The sequence below is a fragment of the Pelophylax lessonae genome (genome assembly GCF_965119305.1).
Source record: "Pelophylax lessonae genome assembly, chromosome: 1".
NCBI classification, from domain to species: domain Eukaryota; kingdom Metazoa; phylum Chordata; class Amphibia; order Anura; family Ranidae; genus Pelophylax; species Pelophylax lessonae.
In genome coordinates this window covers 156,043,160-156,061,433 of record NC_138768.1, presented here as the reverse complement: position 1 = coordinate 156,061,433, position 18,274 = coordinate 156,043,160, and the positions used below count along the sequence as shown (strand labels likewise).

Below are 18,274 nucleotides of genomic sequence, written 5' to 3'. Positions count from 1 at the left end.
AGCCACATGCCCTTAGCATTGGATGTACATTGTATGATTTTTTTTTTTTTTTAAAGGATTTGTCAAAAACTGAAGGGGACAAGGTGCTTTGCAAGGTCCCCTCCATGTTGAAGGCATGTAGCCTGGTTCAGTTTAAAGAGGGGGGGGGGTGCACGCTTGTCTCCCCCTTTCCTGGCCTGCCAGACTGCTTGCTCTAGTTATGGAGTTGATTTCTGGAGGGGACCCCACATTTTTTTGTGGATTTTTGTGTGGGGTTTCCAAGTGTCTGGTATGAAATTTGAAGGGGCCATTTTTTTAATGTTTGCATGGGGTCCCCCTTAAAATTCATACCTCAAGGGGCTAATATGAATTATGGGGAAGGAAGCCGCAGGTGCAGACACCATCTGCTTCTCTAAAGGGAAAGAAAACCCTACCTATAACTATTCTTAAAAATGTTCATTTCCCCATTTCCCCACCTATCCCGCCTAACCTGTTCAAAAAAGATTTGTCTGCTTACCTATTTTTATCTGGTCTGGTCATGTGATCCTGCAACTCTGTGCAAGGGAGTGCTCAGCAACAGCTGGTATTTCTGGGAGAAGTGCATTTTTAGGAATAGTTACAGTTAGACTTTTTTTCCACTTTAACAAGCTTAACAGGAGAAGAAGAAAGCTGCCATATATAGTAGTAGGAGAAAAACCTGCTACTGTATATGATTTTCAAACAGGCTGAAAATCCAACGTTCAAACAGACACTCAAACAAGCGACGTCCAGTCTGAACCTGTGTTCAACCGAACCAGGAGCTCATCCCTACTAATTATGTACATAACGTATAATGAGGATACGTGTGATAAACAGACCTGATGGCTGTGACATTATTTTAGATCTTTAACATTTTCCGATAAAGAGTGTAGTATAAAAACATTGTAATCTGTAGTATAAATAATAGATTCAGAATGTATGACTGCGCTTACTAAGGAAGAAGAGCTGCAGGCACTCCAATACAACAATATTGTTACTAACTTGTATAATCCTTATATGTGTCGTGCTCATAAAGTCAGATTCCTCCCACTTATATAACAATTAAAGTGTAACATATAGAATAGTGTAGTATAAATAAGTCTGTACAGCTCGCTAACAGAAAATGTAATATTTTTCAAGGGAATATTATTCAGTATCACAAAGGCTGCATATTTACAGTATGTGGTTAATGTAGACTTTGAGGTTGATGTACTAATGGAATAGAGACAGATCTTTCATTAACACTTGCCATTTATTTGCAAAGCTGCTCACTGCTTTCCATGTGCAAGGCAAAGCACTAGGTTCACTTTTATGCAGACTTCTATATTTACCTTTATTATTTACCTATTTTTTTTTTTTTTTTTACCTTTACTTTTATTTCAATATTGTCAATTCACCAGCTAGAAGTGGAAGGATATCTGTGTGAATTTTAAATCCATGTAGTCATAGTTTACACAAGGCTATAACTTCCTGTGTGCCAATGATGACTGGCTCAGCACTGTCAACTGGATGGGTTGCAAGCTTCTCTATACCTGGAAGCATGTACTGGAAGAAATAGCAGGGAATAAAGGAAAGCACAGTATATGCTGCCCAGGGGATTCAGACAAACGTGTTGCTTTTTCCTGAATGAGCAAAGAAAAGGTCTGTTTTTTTAAGGTCAACAGCTAATTACCAAATATAGGCTTTTTTAAACATATTTGATGAATTCATTTTAACCACTTGCCGACCGCTGCACGACTATTTACGTCGGCAGTCAGCCCCGGCCAGGCAGAGTAACGTAGGGCTACGTCGGCACTTCCCACCGGTCCTGTGCGCGCTCCCACGCCCCCCCCACCGCCGCCGATGGCTCGATTGGGTTCAGAACCGATCAGTCATCAGGTCCAGGCCAATCAGCGGTTTGCAGCCTTGTTCACCCCTGAACAAGTTGTCTGCGTTGACGAGTCCCTGATTAAATTTACTGGCCGCCTTGCTATGAAACAGTACCTCCCCAGCAAGCGTGCCAAGTACGGGGTCAAGCTGTATAAATTGTGTGACAGGGCTACAGGTTATACAGTTAGTTTCCGGGTCTATGAGGGAAAAGATAGCTGTGTGGAGCCCCCCAACTGCCCAGACTACATAGGGAGCAGCGGCAAGATTGTTTGGGACTTGGTGTCACCCTTATCCGGAAAGGGGTACCATTTGTACGTGGACAACTTTTACACGAGCGTGACACTATTTAGTCATCTTTCTGAATTACAAATTGGCGCATGTGGCACCGATGCGACCTAATCGCCGGGGCTTCCCCCAACAGCTTGTAACATCCCGTCTTAGTCGGGTGGCGAGAGCCTGCTTGAAAACGGACAAATTGCTTGCGGTGAAGTGGAGGGATACACGGGATGTTTATGTTCTGTTATCCCTTCACGCAGACACGACGATCCAAATCCCTACGGCAACTGGCGTTATGGAGAAACCACTCTGTGTCCACGAATATAACCTTAATATGGGAGGGGTGGACCTTAACGACCAGCTTTTGGCGCCGTATTTAGTTGCCCGTAAAGCCAGACGCTGGTACAAAGAAGTGTCTGTTTATTTATTCCAATTGGCGATGCTGAACGCCTTTATCCTATACAGGGCATCAGGACGAACTGCATGCCTGCCCAACTTCCCCTTCCAGATGCAGTGAGCCGGCTGCATGAGAGGCATTTTTCACATGTCCTCCCTAGTACCCCTACCCAAAGACACCCCCAAAGAAGATATCATGTCTGTAGCAGGCGCGGATTTAGGCGTGACACCCGTTATTATTGTCCCAAATGTCCTGACCAACCTGGTCTCTGCATCGGGGAATGTTTTGAGCGCTACCATACACTAGTGGAGTTCTAGTGTAGGGTACAGCACGACACAGTGTAGGGCACACAAACACAGGGTCTCGAAGGATGTTGGATGTCCATCGACATTTTGAGAGACCCAAGCTGGAAAATCGCAGTCCCAAATCAAGAAACAACAGTTAGAAAGAAAAATAAAAGGATCCAAGAACTTTTGTTGTGTCAGTCATTTTATATGTTCTTCTACTCTTCCTACTGTACTTTTAATGTACTTTGTTTGTTTTTCATTCTTTTGTGACCTGTTTCTTTTGCAGGTACTCGTCGGCTGCCACGGCATTGATTTTATATATTCTGACACAAACAGCGTTTGCGCTCAGCATATATGGATACTTTTGCTGGCAGCAGCTGTGGTGATTTTCTGATTTCATCACTGCAGTTAAAATCCTATTTTGGTATGCGTGGATAGTGTCGTGTATACCCATCATTAAATTCAGTGGGTGGTTGTTTGGGCGGCTAATGATGAGTAATACTACAAATTATTCCTGTGCTGATTACTGATAGGTTCTCTTTTTTTCCATTCAGCCCACAGGCTGCATGAAAAAAAAAAAAAAAACCTACACTATATGCCAAACAAGGACCAGCAATGTACTGGTACATTGCTGGACTTTGAGTGGTTATACCAGGATGATGCCTGCAGATTTAGGCATCATCTTGGTATCGTTTTTTACAGCCAGCGGTCGGCTTACATGTAAAAGCAATCCTAGCGGATAATTGGCCACTAGACTGCTTTTCCATGCAGTGGGAAGGGACCCCCCCCCCCCACCGCCGCCTTCCGCCTTCCGTGGTTTTTCTCGGGCTCTCCTGTCCCACCGGTTAACCCGAGAGTGCAGCCGGTGGTTCAATTATCTAACCATAGAGCTAATTGGAGATGAGAATGGCTCCAATCATCTCTATGGCCTAAGATACCGGAAGCTACGAGCATTTCATGACTTCTGTTTCGCCAGAAATAAACAGGGCCATTGGGAAATTGGGAAAGTATTTTATCAAACCAATTTTGGTGTGGTCAGATGCGTTAAATTCAGAGGAGATATCTAGAGTCTAAAAGACCCCAATTTTTTTAAAAAAAGAGTACCTGTCACTACAGATTGCTATCATAGGGGATATTTAAATTCACTGTGATAACAAAAAAAATGATTAAAAAAAAAAAAAAAAAAATGAAAGGAAAGGTGTCAAAATAACATAAAAAAGCAAAATAAAAAGAAAATAAAAAAATCAAGCCCCCCCCCCCGTGCTTGCGCGCAATGGCGCATGCAAGCGTTGGTTTAGTGTCATATGTAAACCGCAATTGCAGCATGCATGTGAGGTATCGCCGCAAATGCCAGGTCGAGTGCAGTAATGTTTGCAGTAGACCTCCTCTGTAAGTCTAAAGTGGTAACCTGTAAAGACTTTTAAAGGCTTTTAAAAATGTACGTACTTTGTTGCCGCTGCATAGGCGTGCGCAATTTTTAAAGCATGTCATGTTTGGTATCTATGCACTCGGCATAAGATCATATTTTAAATTTTACCAAACAAATTGGAATTATATAGTGTATTTGTGCAATAAATTAAAAAAAAATGTATTTTTTTTTGCAGAAATTGCGTTTGGAAAATCTGTGCGCAAATACCGTGTGACAAAAAAATTTGCAACATTCACCATTTTATTCTATAGGGCCTCTGCTTTAAAGAAATATATAATGTTTGGGGGTTCAAAGTAATTTTCTAGCAAAAAAAAAATATTTTTTCATGTAAACAAAAAGTCAAAAAGTCACAGAAAAGGCTTGGTTTTCAAGTGGTTAGAAGAGTGGGTGATGTGTGGCTAAGATTGAGCATAAAATGCCAGGACTGTTCAAACACCCCTCAAATGACCCCTTTTTGAAAAGTAGACACCCAAAGCTATTTGCTGATAGGCATATTGAGTCCATGGAGTATTTTATATTTTGTCCTAAGTTTCGGGAAGATGACAATTTGTTTTTTTTTTTTACAGAAAGTTGTCACTAAATGATATATCGCTCACGCATGCCATGGGAATATGTGAAATGACACCCCAAAATACATTCTGCTGCTTCTCCTGAGTACATGGATACCACATGTGTGAGACTTTTTGGGAGCCTAGCTGTGTACGCGACCCCAAAAACCAATCCCCATCTTCAGGTTTTCTAATGGCGTAAATTGCTGATTTTACCACTGCGCTACCTGTCACAGTTTCAGAGGCCCTGAAATTTCAAGATAGCACAAAACCCCCCCAAATGACCCCATTTTGCAAAGTAGACACTCCAAGCTATTAGCTGAGAGGCATGGTGAGTCCATGGAATACTTTATATTTTGCCACAAGTTTCGGGAAAATTATTATTTGTTTTTTTTGTTTTTTTACACAAAGTTGTCAGTAAATTATATAATGCTCATACATGCCATGGGTATATGTGAAATGACACCCCAAAATGCATTCTGCTGCTTCTCCTGATTGCAGGGATACCCAATGTGTGAGACTTTTTGGCAGCCTAGCCGCGTACAGGACCCGGACAACCAATCCGCACCTTCTGGCTTTCTAATGCCCCATACACAAGTGCAGATTATCTGCAGACTTTTGTCTTCAGATTTACCTTTTCTATGTAGTGCAAGGGCCTGCCGGATTGCATACAAATTGAAAGTGTTTAGGTTTGACCTCATATTATATGGTTTTGGTAAGTCTGCAGACAAAAGTCTGCAGATAATCTGCACGTGTGTATGGGGCATAAGGGCGTAAATTGTTGATCTCACTCCTTACTACCTATCACACTTTTGAAGTCCATGAAATGCCAAGATGGCACCCCCCCCCCCCCCAAATGACCCCATTTTGCAAAGTAGACACTCCAATCTATTTGCTGAGAGGCATGGTGAGTATTTTGCAGCTCTCATTTTTTTTGAAAATGAAGAAAAAACAGGAAAATGCATTTTTTCCCTCTTTTTTCAATTTCCAAAACTTTGTGACAAAAAGTGAGATCTGCAAAACACTCAACATGCCTCCCTACAAATAGCTTAGGGTGTCTACTTTCCGAAAATGGGTCATTTGGGGGGGGGGGGGGGGGGGGTTGTGCTGTCTTGGCATTTCATGGCCTCTGAAACTGTGATAGGTAGTCAGGAGTGAAATCAACAATTTACGCCCTTGGAAAGCCTGAAAGTGGTGATTGATTTTCGGGGGCCTGTACTCGGCTAGACTGCAAAAAAGTCTCACACATGGGGTATCCCTGTACTCAGGAGAAGCAGCAGAATGTATTTTGGGGTGTCATTTCACATATACCCATGGCATGTGTGAGCAATATATCATTTACTGACAACTTTGTGTAAAAAAAAAATATATATATACAGTATATATATATTTCCCGGAACTTGTGGCAAAATATAAAATATTCCATGGACTCACCATGCCTCTCAGTAAATAGCTTTGGGTGTCTACTTTCCAAAATGGGGTCATTTGGGGGGGTTTTGTGCTATCTTGGAATTTTAGGGCCTCCGAAACTGTGACAGGTAGTGCAGAGGTGACATGCACAATTTACACCATTAGAAAACCTGAGAGTGTTGATTGGCTTTCGCGGTCCTGTACACAGCTAGGCTCCCAAAAAGTCTCACACATGGGGCATCCCCATACTGAGGAGAAGTGGCAGAATGTATTTTGGGGTGTCATTCCACATATACCCATGTCATGTGTGAGAATTTTATCTTTTAGTGACAACGTTGTGTAAAAAAAAAAATAAAAATTGTAATTTTCCCAAAACTTGTGGCAAAATATAAAATATTCCATGGACTCACCATGCCTCTCAGCAAACAGCTTGGGGTGTCTACTTTCCAAAATGGGGTCATTTGGGGGGGGTTTTGGTACCTTCACATTTCAGGGCCTCCTAAACCGTTATAGGTAGTGAAAAAATGCAATGAAAAATGTACGCCCTTCGAAATTCTGATGGTGGTGACTTGTTTTCGGGCTCCCGTACACTGATAGGCTCCCAAAAAGTCTCACATATGTGGTATCCCTGTACTCAGGAGAAGCAGCAGAATATATTTTGGGGTGTAATTACGCATATACCCATGGCATGTGTGAGCAATATATCATTTCATTGACCACTTTGTGTAAAAAAAAAAAAATTTTTTTTAGTCATTTTTTAAACACCTGTGACAAAAAAATTAAATATTCAATGAGCTCAACATGCCTCTCAGAACATTTCTTAGGATGTCTACTTTCCAAAAAGTGGTAGTTTGGGGGGGAGTTTTGTACTGCCCTGCCATTTTAGCACTTCATGAAATGAGATAGGCAGTCAGAAATTAAAGCTGCGTAAATTTCAGTATTTACACCATAGTTTGTAGACGTTATAACTTTTGCGCAAACCAATAAAAATACGCTCATTGAATTTTTTTTTTGTCAAAGACATATAGCTAAATATATTTTGGCCAAAAAAAATGACATACATTGAGTATATTGAATATTTTTTAAAAGACAAAGTTGAAAATGGCATTTTTTCGCAAAAGTTTTGCTCTTTTTTTATTAATATCACAAAAAATAAAAATTGCAGAGGTGATCAAATACCACCAAAAGAAAGCTCTGTTTATGGGAAAAAAAGTACGTAAATTTCGTTTGGGTACAGCATTGCATGACCGCGCAATTGTCAGTTAAAGTCACAAAGTGCCAAGTTGAAAAAAGGGGTCTGGTCAGGAAGGGGGTAAAATCTTCCGGGGCTTAAGTGGTTAAAGTGGTTCTAAAGGCTGAATGTTTTTTACCTTAATGCATTCTCTGCATTAAAGTAATTGTAAAGTCAGTTTTTTTTTTTGTAAATAACAAACATGTTATACTTACCTCCTCTGTGCAGTTGGATTTGCACAGAGCAGACTGAATCCTCCTCTTCTTGGGTCCCTCGTTGCTGCTCCTGGCTCCTCCCTCCTATTGAGGGCACCCACAGCAAGCAGCTTGCTATGGGGGCACCGGAACTGAGCTGCAGCTCCCTGTGTCCATTCAGACACAGACCTGCCGTACGATCCCGCCCCCTCTCTCTCTAGATTGGCTAACTGACTTTGATTGACAGCCGTGGGAGCCAATGGCGCCTTGGCTGTGTCTCAATCCCTGGTGGCCGAGGGACTTGTCAACATCGCTGGAGAGAGATGGGGTTCAGGTAAGTATTAGGGGGTGCTGGAGTGGCTGCTACACACAGGTTTTGTTATCTTAATGCATAGAATGCATTAAGCTAAAAAAAACTTCTGACTTTACAATGCTTTTAAGTAAAAAAAAAAACCTATTGTCAGCTCCCACCCTCCTCCAAAATACTTACCTGAGCACGATCTTAATCCAGCGCTGTGCCCAAGAGCAGCTCTCTCTCTCCTCACTGGACTTGGGGATGGTAGCAGCCCCAATCCTTCTCTTCTGGGGTCTTCCACCAGAGCACCTAGCCCCTCCCCACTTCCAAGTGAATTCTTGTGGGCTCAATCCCACGCTGGCTCTGTGTGTCCACAGGTTCTAAGATCTAAACATTACCTAAAATAAACATGATATTGTCTGTAGTATGTATACCCTTGGAGAGGGAAGCACCATAACTTCCAACTCTCATTTAGCATATCCTTCTATTAGGGAACACACACTTACAATGTTCTAAAACTAAACAGCAGGTAGGAGTGAGAAGCATGAGTGTGGGTGTATGGAGAACACCTCTTACTCTGTCAAGGCTCAAATAATTTTTTCCATATTAATAACAGAAGATAAGATTAGTACAGCAGATATCACAACCAATAACACAGAACATGGTGCTGAATGTAATTAGGTGGTGTGACCCTCCTTGAGTATTAAAATAATGCATTTTGAGTTCTATGTGGTTACATAAAATATAAGCAAACATGAAATGTCAGCAAATAATACTTTACTGGAACCCACGTCATTAAGTTTTGTTCTGCTTGGAACTGCTTGGTCTTATCTGAATTCCACAATGCAAGGTGAGATAACATACTCAAGCAAATCAAATATGTTTATGGCTGAGAATAAAAAAGTACTATGTATATATGATGAAGAACAACTCCCTAGAAAAGCTTTATAAGTTTAAGGGCTACAGTGTCCCATTTGGAAAACAAACATAGAACATAGGGTCTGGGATAAACATTATATATATATATATATATATATATATATACGTACATACATCATATATTGTATATGTGCATATTGTACATTCACCCACACAACCAATGTACATTTTTAAACCAATGTATATTTATATATGGCAAATGACCATTTATGTAGCCAAAATATGTATTTGTTTTGCATGGAGTTGTGATAGCGTAGAATATCTGCCACGTATTTTTGCTGTGACTCAATTGTGGAGATTTTTCCTTGCTACCTGTCCAGGAAAGGCAGTAAAGGGAAAACTCTCCAACCGGGATACAGAAATAATAAGAACTTTTTTATTAGAGGTGGGATAGGAGATTAGAACTTGGCCAGGGTATTGTTACTATGTGTGTTGCCACTGGGAAGACTTTCCCACACTTGCTGGCTTGAGGTATTCTTCAGAACTGGGAGTGAGGGTGAAGCTCCCCAACACGGAGACAGAGACCAAAAATATCTGGTGTAAACCTTATAACACTCTATTCAATATGAAATAAAAGAGTTGGCTTTAAAGTGGAGTTCCAGGCAAAGCTTTTTTATTGTTGGGTTGAAGGAGAAAGGGCTAAAACATCCGTCAGGTTTTAACTGTAGTCTCAATGCTGTCTAATGAGGCAAAAAAGAGAATAAAAAATGTTGTAGCAGTTGGAAGGGTTAGAACCCTTACTTAATGGCTTCTTATTTCTAAGGCTCTAGAGTTCAGATGTCCCAGCTCTGCTTAACAGCCACCGCCACTGTAAAGCCAAAGTTGTTTCACACTCCTCAGTAGAGTCTCTATAAAGTTGAATAATTAAATAACTGGTAATTGCACCTGTCAGTAGTGACTCATTTAATTTGGATTGTTAGGTGAGGACAGACACAAACCAGTGTAGGAAAATCTTACTAGTGTGTGCCTCAACCCATCAGAATCATCCAAAAATGATAATATTGGTTTAGGTGAGGAGTAATTAAAAATTATGTATTCGTGATTTATTAAAGCTGAATAAAAGGGTATTTTGGCTTTCTTACCTGAATAAACATCCAAAAGAATTGGCTGAGATAAAAATAGTGTGTGATAGCTGCCAGACCGGCACAGCCTTCATTAGAGAGCTCTCGGCTAATGTATGCAGAGGCCAGGAAGGAGATCTGCAACAGAACAGAAGAATTCTATTAAAGAAACCAAATTTTTCTGGAGCAAAAGTTCATTAGCAATACAGTTAAATTGATCATGGTGTACATGTGATTACGGGACTGTGACAATAATGGTTTCCTATGGGTCATGGCCTCTGGAGATTAAAGAGCCTAAATATGAATCTAATAAATTCTCCAGCCTAAAAGTCTAAATTAGTCTGATGAACTTTACCTATCAAGATGGATTTTAACCTAGCATTTTCAGGAAAGAAAAAATAAGATTGGAAGCAAAAGTGCACTGGATATTTGCACCATAAAGTAATCCCTACTTGTCCTAACCCTATGATGTCCCTAAGGTGACAACAGAGAAAAGGCCATTTGGTGGTTTTCAAATTAAGCCTCACGGACCAAAGTTCATGCTGTAGACATGTTGAAGTACAAACCTAGCTGACTGAGATGAGATACAGGTTAATGGGTACAGTCAATCTGTTTTTCATTTTATTCTTGCATACCTTATAGCCTCTGTTTAAACAGGGAACCATCCAACCCTTCTTCCCCATAGATCAATTGTATGCAGTGACAAGCAAACTTGGAAAAAGTATGTGAACCCCCTTTTGGTTTTCTACAGTAATTTTCTATAAAATGTGTTCAGATCCTGAGGATCTTGGTAAGAATGGATAAACTAAGCGGATATCATACAAATAATTTTAATTTCTCTTGTCTTTATTGAACCCACCCATTAAAACTTCCCCTTTGCTGGAGAAAAAAGTATGTGAACTCAAGGAATTAATAGCTGCTCAAACTTTCTTTGGCAGCAATGACTTCAAGCAAGCAGTTTTAGTAGCTCTGGATCAGAACAGATCAGATTTTTGACCATTCCTCTTTGCAAAAATACTTTAGTTCAGACACACTTGTAGAATGTCTGGTGTAAATGGCTCTCTTGAGATCCATCCATAGCATCTCTATGGGGTTAAGGTCTGGGCTCTGACTGGGCCACTCCCAAAGGCACATTTTCTTTTTCTGAGCCCAGTCAGTGATGGATTTACTTCAATGCTTAGGGTCATTGTAAATTTATGTTTCATCAGTCCACAAATTTTTTTTACCAGTAATGTGGTTTGTCAAGGTGCTCTTTGGCATTCTGCAGGCATGCAGCAATGTTTGTTTGTTTTTTTGGAGAGCAGCGGCCTCCTTCATGGTGTTATGCCATGGGATTGAGGATTAAGTACCCATTCACACTACCGCGACTTGTCAGGCGACTGGTCAGCCTGACAAGTCGCGGTCCATGCAGTGCTATGGGGAACCATTCTAATAGGAGTGACTCAAGTCGCTCCGACTTAGAAAGTAATTCCTGTACTACTTCGGGGCGACATCGTTATATGAAGTCCTTGCAAGTCGCGCCGAAGTTGCGGTGCACGCGACTGCACAGGTCGCCCCCGAAATCGTGCCGCGGTAGTGTGAACCGGCGCTTAGGATTCTGTGTTGTGCCTTGGGAATCACCTTGGCTGGGGACCCACTTCTTGGAAGAGAAGTCACAGTACTAAACTGTCTCCATTTATAGACAATTTGTCTGTCAATTAAAGAATGGCTAAACACTTTGAGGAGCTTCATGTAGATCAACTACTCTTCAGAGAGCTCCTTTTTGGGAAGGTTTGGTTCACATCAGCTGATGTTTCTTATTAACAGCAATCTTAAAATGTTTGAGTGTCTTTTATCAATCACTGTAGCTCCAAATCACACCTCCACCATTAGTTTACGGGATCACATACTTTTTTCTCCATTACTGTGAATGTTTAATGTGTGTGTTTAATAAAGACATGAGAAATTCGTTTGTCTATTGTTGTAACTTAGATGAGGATCAGATCACATTTTATGGCAAGTTACTGCAGAAAACCAATTAATTCAAAGGGCTTACCATACTTTTTCTTGCCACTGTAATTTGGTTAGGCAAATAAAACCTTTACCCTGGCAAATAAATCTCTAAATGATACTGAAAAGATCAAACTATCATCAAGCCAACCAGTACCATTTTAAAAAAGTGACAAAAAGTTAATTTAGTCCCAACCAGCACAGGGAACCAACAAAACAATTGCAAATAATGGAGCATGGATTGTGAAGCTGTAAATAATAGCTCAATTGTTCCCTAGCGATGATATAAAATTTAATTGTAAAAAATCAATGTGATGTTCCTAGGTTAATCTAAAAGTTATGCTTTATTACACCCCAATGCAATGAGGATTCCTACACACTAAATATGTTTTAAAATTTCCTGGAAGGAAGATTCTGATTGGTAGTTTTATGGGAGAAAATCAGCTGGAAGAACACAAGCTTTGGACAATACAATATCTGTGTTTGAATTTAAAAGAGTTTGGGTGCTATTTTTCTACATGGCATCCTTGTAAAATCAACTGTAAGAATCAAGAGAGAACTGGTTTTCCTTGATCAGTAGATCACGATTGGAAAGCACAGAGACCTGAATGTAAAATGCCATGAGCTTGCTAACCCAGAGCTAATGGGATTAATGTAGTCTTACGTTTGGTTTGATAAGCCCAGTAACATGCCACGGCATGGTTGTTTTTCAGCTCTCAAAAGTATTCAAGTTCATGTACAGTATAAACAAAATATGGCAAGTTCGAACATAACAGACGTATTACTGCACAACTGGGGGTCTCTTGCAAAATGTATTTAAACGAGCATGAAAACAGTTAGCTTAAACACATGAATAAAGGCATTAGACTGTCTCCTCCTGAAATGTAATAACAAACTATCTTGTCATGCAAAACCTTATTCAAAACAACTTGAGATTAACATTCCTTTATAAGAAAAATAAAACCTGAGTTCAGCAGTTTCCAATGCTACTTATTGATGTTGTAAATACAGGCTTATGTCCTAGAAAAAAAATATATATATTTTTTTTTAAATATCTTATCAATTGCATTATTTTTCTTACATGCTCTCATTTGCCAAAATGGCCATTGGGACTAAACAGGACACTAAAACATGGAGCAATTCACCCACAAAACCACTTTCCCTGGATACCAGTATTTCTACCTTGTGAAGCTTTCTCAACACCTAAAAGATTGTACATTTTTCCACCTTCTGCATTAAACTGGCCACAGATGAAAAGACAGTCAAAGGAAAAATCAAGTGGGTACAACGATCATTCAGTTATCGTATGGTTAGCGTGTTTACTGCAACAGTCAATTTCCGTTTCAAGATCACAAATGAACAAACATGTTGGAGATTTTTTTCCAAATGATTTTCTAATCATTTGTAGGTCAATTGTTTGGGAAAAAAAATTCTAAGGTAAATGCATATGAGCAGTAGGGTTAGTAGTAGAAATAAATCAGAAAAAAAAAAAATATTTTTGAAAACGATCAGAAAAATTATGAAGTTCACTGATACAATGATTGGGCCTTCAAATGTTAGATCGAAAGAAAATTCTATTCAATTTTTGTTTCAATTTTTTTTTTTTACTCATCTATGGCCAGCTTTACTTCATTTACCTTGCCAGATCTCTCTACTTTTGCATCACTTATTCATACATTGATAAGTTTCCTTTTGTCCCACCCATGTGCATCACTAACGTTGGCCATAGGTTACTTGTTTTTTTTTTAAAAATCAGCCAAAGATAAAGGAGAAGTTAAGAAAAGATGGCTTACAAGTTATGTGCTGGCACTGTGTGCCCAAAGGACTGTCACAGAATGTCTGTTCCTGTGTATGGCGTTCTGCATTGATATATTCTGTCAGTATGTCAGTGTGATGTTACTGTAGATGTCATGGCCATCTTTGAGAAGTTCAAATAAAGTGCAGAAAATGCATCACTTTTTTGAATATTGAGGGCCAAAGGCCAGAGATGTCATGAGCGGGCCTAAGGAGATTGGAACAATATGGTGAAGGCTTTCATCTACCAACAGGTAGGTTGTTGTCCTATCCAAGAAGAAGCAGGGCAAGGACTCAAGCAGTTTGGCAACAACAACTAGTCAATCACAACCCTCCTTACATCCCAATTTTCCACAAGTCTAACCCTGCAAGCAGATAGCATAGAGCACCCAGGACTAAAACTGTTTTGTCCTTTAATTCAAGCAGAACCAAGCCCTCCTATTTTTTACAGCCAGGTAAGCTGCCATCTTAGCATGTGAACAGGTTATCCGCTATAACACCAGCCATTTGATGGCTAGACAGTTCTTTTGAGAGCAAATATAAGCACACTAGTATTTGTAACAAGGCGCAGCTATTTTGACAAACAGTTAAAGTAAAATTCCATGCAAAACCTAACTACTTATAAGATAACCTTTGTAAGAAAGAACTGTATGCTTACTTATTTTCTACAATTTACTCTGTGTCAGCCAGCACCAGCTGCAGGGGAGAGGAGAGTGCACCAATTGCTGGTAATGCTTGGGAGTGGTGACATTACACAAAGGCTCCTATCGCCCATCTGTTGTTGGCACTCCCTCCTCTCCAACTGAAGTAGCTTCTGGCAGACAGAGGGAGTATACTGTATACTGATCTTTTTTTACACAGGTTAGGGTCAGTAGTTTGTAGGGCAGTCTACAGAGACCATTCATTTGCAGGACAGTGTACAGTGTGTTATCAGACCAGAGAACAGTGTGCAGCAGGACTTTGTGCGGGGGGTCAGCAGAGGAGTGTACAAGACTAAGCAGGGCAGTGTACAGGGAGTCAGCAGAGCAGAGGACAGGGGTCAACAGAGCTTATAACAGGGGTCAGCAGGGTGGAGAAAAGGGGTTAGCAGAGAAGAGGAAAGGGTCACTACTGTAAGAGCAGATCTCCTCCTCCCACCCTGACACTGCACACAGCCTGGGTACTCAGAGCTCCTTTACTCCACACCTCATATAGGTAAGATCTGATTCTCTTACAGACACAGCATCCAACTTCACAGTGTGTAGGTGGGTACTGCAGCTGCCATTCCAATCGGAAATTTCACAGGTCAGAACTGCAACAGCACAGCGAGCTACACACTGTGCAGATCGAGGCTTTTTCTGTAAGGAAATCTGATCTCTGTTATGTGCTGTGAGGGTAGGAAGAGATCTGTTGAGTGTTCTCATTTCATGTCTCAGCATAAATCCCTCCCCTCATTAAAAAAAAAACAAAAAACCCAGCACTGATCAGACGCTCACCCCCTGAGCATAAATTTCCTCTGAGAGTCGAAATTCTCCCCCAACAATGCAATAATTTTCCTCCTCTCAGTCCAAATACACCCTCTCAGCCCAAATCGTTGCCACTCAATCCAACCTCCCAGCTCAAATCCATTGATTCCCACCCCCACAAATATTCCCTACCCAAAAGAATCACCCCTCTAAGCACACATTCTCTTTCCCCTCAAATTCTCCATCCTAGCTCAAATCCTCCCTGCCAACCCACCCCCCCCCCCTGCTAAATTCCCCCTCCCAGCACAAATCCTATCACCCAAATCCACCCTCTTGGTATAATCCCCACAACCTCCCTTCCTAGCACAAATCCTTCCTCCTAGCACAATCCTGTCCAAATTATTCTTCCCAACACAAATTCCCCCTCCCCACGCAAATCCCCCATCCTAGCACAAATACTCCCCAGCCCTCTCCTCTTAATCCAAATTCCCCCACCCCCTCCTAGCACAAATTGCCCCTCCAGATCCCTGTCTTAGCCCAAATCCTGTTCCCCCCCCCCCTCCTAGCACATCCCTCTTTCTAGCAAATTCCCCCCTCCCCAAATTCCCCTTCCTAGCACAGATAGCTGCCAATCCCTCCTCCTCTCATACCATGCACATATTATTGTTACACTCCCCCCCCAACTCCACCCCACATTGTGTTCCCCCACCTGTAAATTTCACACCCCCCCCTCTCCTTGCACACACGATTGCTAGATCGTGACTACACAGTTTGATTACCCTCACCCTATCTCCTGCATGGACTGCTCATTTCCGGGCAACAGGTAATATGTGTTGTGGGCAGGTAATCAAACTGTGTGGTGATTCTGTGTGATCTGTTGTGTGGAGGAGCGCTCCAGTGACAGGAGGGGGAGGGCAGAGTACAGCCTGCTCTCTCCTCTCTACCATTGGCGCTGCCTGGAATTTACTGAACACAGTTCACTGCACCACTTGTGTCCCGGCATGTGGGAATGGGGGAAGGAACTCAGCCAGCCAGGTACAGTGTCAATGAGGAGACCAACCTGGGAGGACACAATGAAAATATGGGGGGGCATAGCCCTCCCCAGCCCCCCCCCCCAAGATCCAGCCATGTTTTGCAAGGGTTTCCTACATCACAAATGTGGAAAACAAATGAATATAATCTACCTTTGCATCCTGGCTTTGTTTTGCAGCCTTGCTGCTCAGGTCTCAGGCTTAGACCTCTGGCCTAACCACTTGCCGTAGCTGCACTGCCCTTTTACGTCGGCAGTGTGGCTCTCCCAGGCAAAATCACGTTAAAAGGCATCATCTGCCTGGGAGGCCACTAGGGGGAGATTGCACGCCGCCGGAGGTGTGCTCCTGCCCCCGATCGTCAGCGGGGAAGCCAGTGAGGGTGCCAGGCAATTCAGATGGCTGCCTGACACCGGCAATCTGCCCCCCCAACAAAGAAGGACGGACGGCTGATATAAACACAGCCGTCTGTATTTCTCCCTGACATGATCACAGAGACCACGCGATCCTGCTATATAGGATCGCATGTCTCTATGATCATTTCAAAAGCCCAACCCCCCCACAGTAAGAATCACTCACCTAGGCTTACATTTAACCCCTTGATCACCCACAGGGTTAACCCCTTCCCTGCCAATGGCATTATTAAAGTAACAGTGCATATTTTTAGCACTGATTACTGTAGTAATGTCACTGGTACCCCCAAAAGTGTCATAAATGTCAGTTAGGGGTCCGATCTGCCCGCTGCAATGTCACAGTCCCGCAAAAAATCGCAGATCGCCCCTATTACTAGTAAAAAAAAACAACAATAAATATGACATAAATCTATCCCGTAGTTAGTAAACGCAATAATTTTGCGCAAACCAATCAAAATACGCTTATTGCGATTTTTTTTTTACCAAAAATATGTAGCAGAAAACAAATTGGCCTAAAATGTTAAAAAATTTAGATTTTTAAATTTTTTTTTAATGATATATAGCAGAATATGAAAAATATATTTTTTTTTCAAAATTGTCGCAATTTTTTTGTTTATAGCGCAAAAAATAAAAATTGCACAGGTGATCAAATACCACCAAAAGAAAGCTCTATTTGTGGGAAAAAAAGGACATCAATTTTGTTTGGGTACAGGATAGCACGACCGCGCAACTGTCCGTTAAAATAACGCAGTGCCGAATCGCAAAATAGGGCCTGGTCATTAAGCAGCAAAATCTTCCGGTCTTAAAGTGATTAATACCACAAACTAGCTTATTCTCAGTACTGTTGTGGTCTTGTGCAACCTCTGCACCTGCTGGCCTCCAGTAAAAACTAATAGCCAATGCCTCCATCTATAGCTGGCCTTTGCAGCAAAGAGTATATAAAAGGGCAACACATGTCAAACAAAACCAAAGAATATTCCCAGCTCAACTTACTGACCAGTCTGCAACCAACCGAATTATCCTGTCTAACAGTATGCATTAAAAACAGGGGTTTAGTTTGCACACATTTGCAAATACTTGCGTAAGCTGCAGAGCCACTTCACGGCACCCCAGTATTATCTGCAGTCCTATCTCTAAATTTTGAGAGCCTCCACAGCGGAAGCATATGCATTATAATGGATAAGCAGAGGGCAGGTGAGCCTGAAGGGAGACCACCCCTCATTAAAGGCACAGGGGAATGGGGGACTGCAGATAATACTGGGGTGCCCTGAAGTGGTTCTGCAGCTTACGCATGTATTTGCAAATGTGTGCAAACTAAACCCCTGTTTTTAACGCATACTGTTTGTCACGTACCTTGTTGGTGAGCCTGACGTGCGGAGGAAGGCCTCTCGTACAGCTCCAGCTCAAGGGCCACTGGTGGTGAGACAGTAGCCGCTAGAGCACGGTGAGGTAAGAGCACCTATAATCAGTAAAGAAGTCTGTGTGGCAGATGTGCCAGCAGGATGGCTGGGTGCAGGCAGACTGGCTTAACTTGGCTGAAGACAACTGTGGATGCACAGCAGGAAGCAGGTGCCAGAAGATGCTGAGCCGGACCAAAGGAGCTGTAGCAGGCTGGAAGAGCCGGAAGCAGGATCAGAGGAGCCGGGTCGGTAACAGACAGACGGATCAGAGA

The 18,274-nt window shown here is 41.7% G+C and overlaps 1 protein-coding gene across 1 annotated transcript in view; it reads right to left on the bottom strand.

The window, feature by feature from the left end:
* The window catches only part of ADGRV1 (adhesion G protein-coupled receptor V1), a 654,157-nt gene that overhangs the window by 128,608 nt on the left and 507,275 nt on the right, over positions 1-18,274 (bottom strand). The window contains exon 85 of the mRNA XM_082259824.1: positions 9,955-10,071. Coding sequence (XP_082115950.1) covers positions 9,955-10,071 — 117 coding nt within the window. The remainder of the gene's footprint in view (positions 1-9,954; positions 10,072-18,274) is intronic.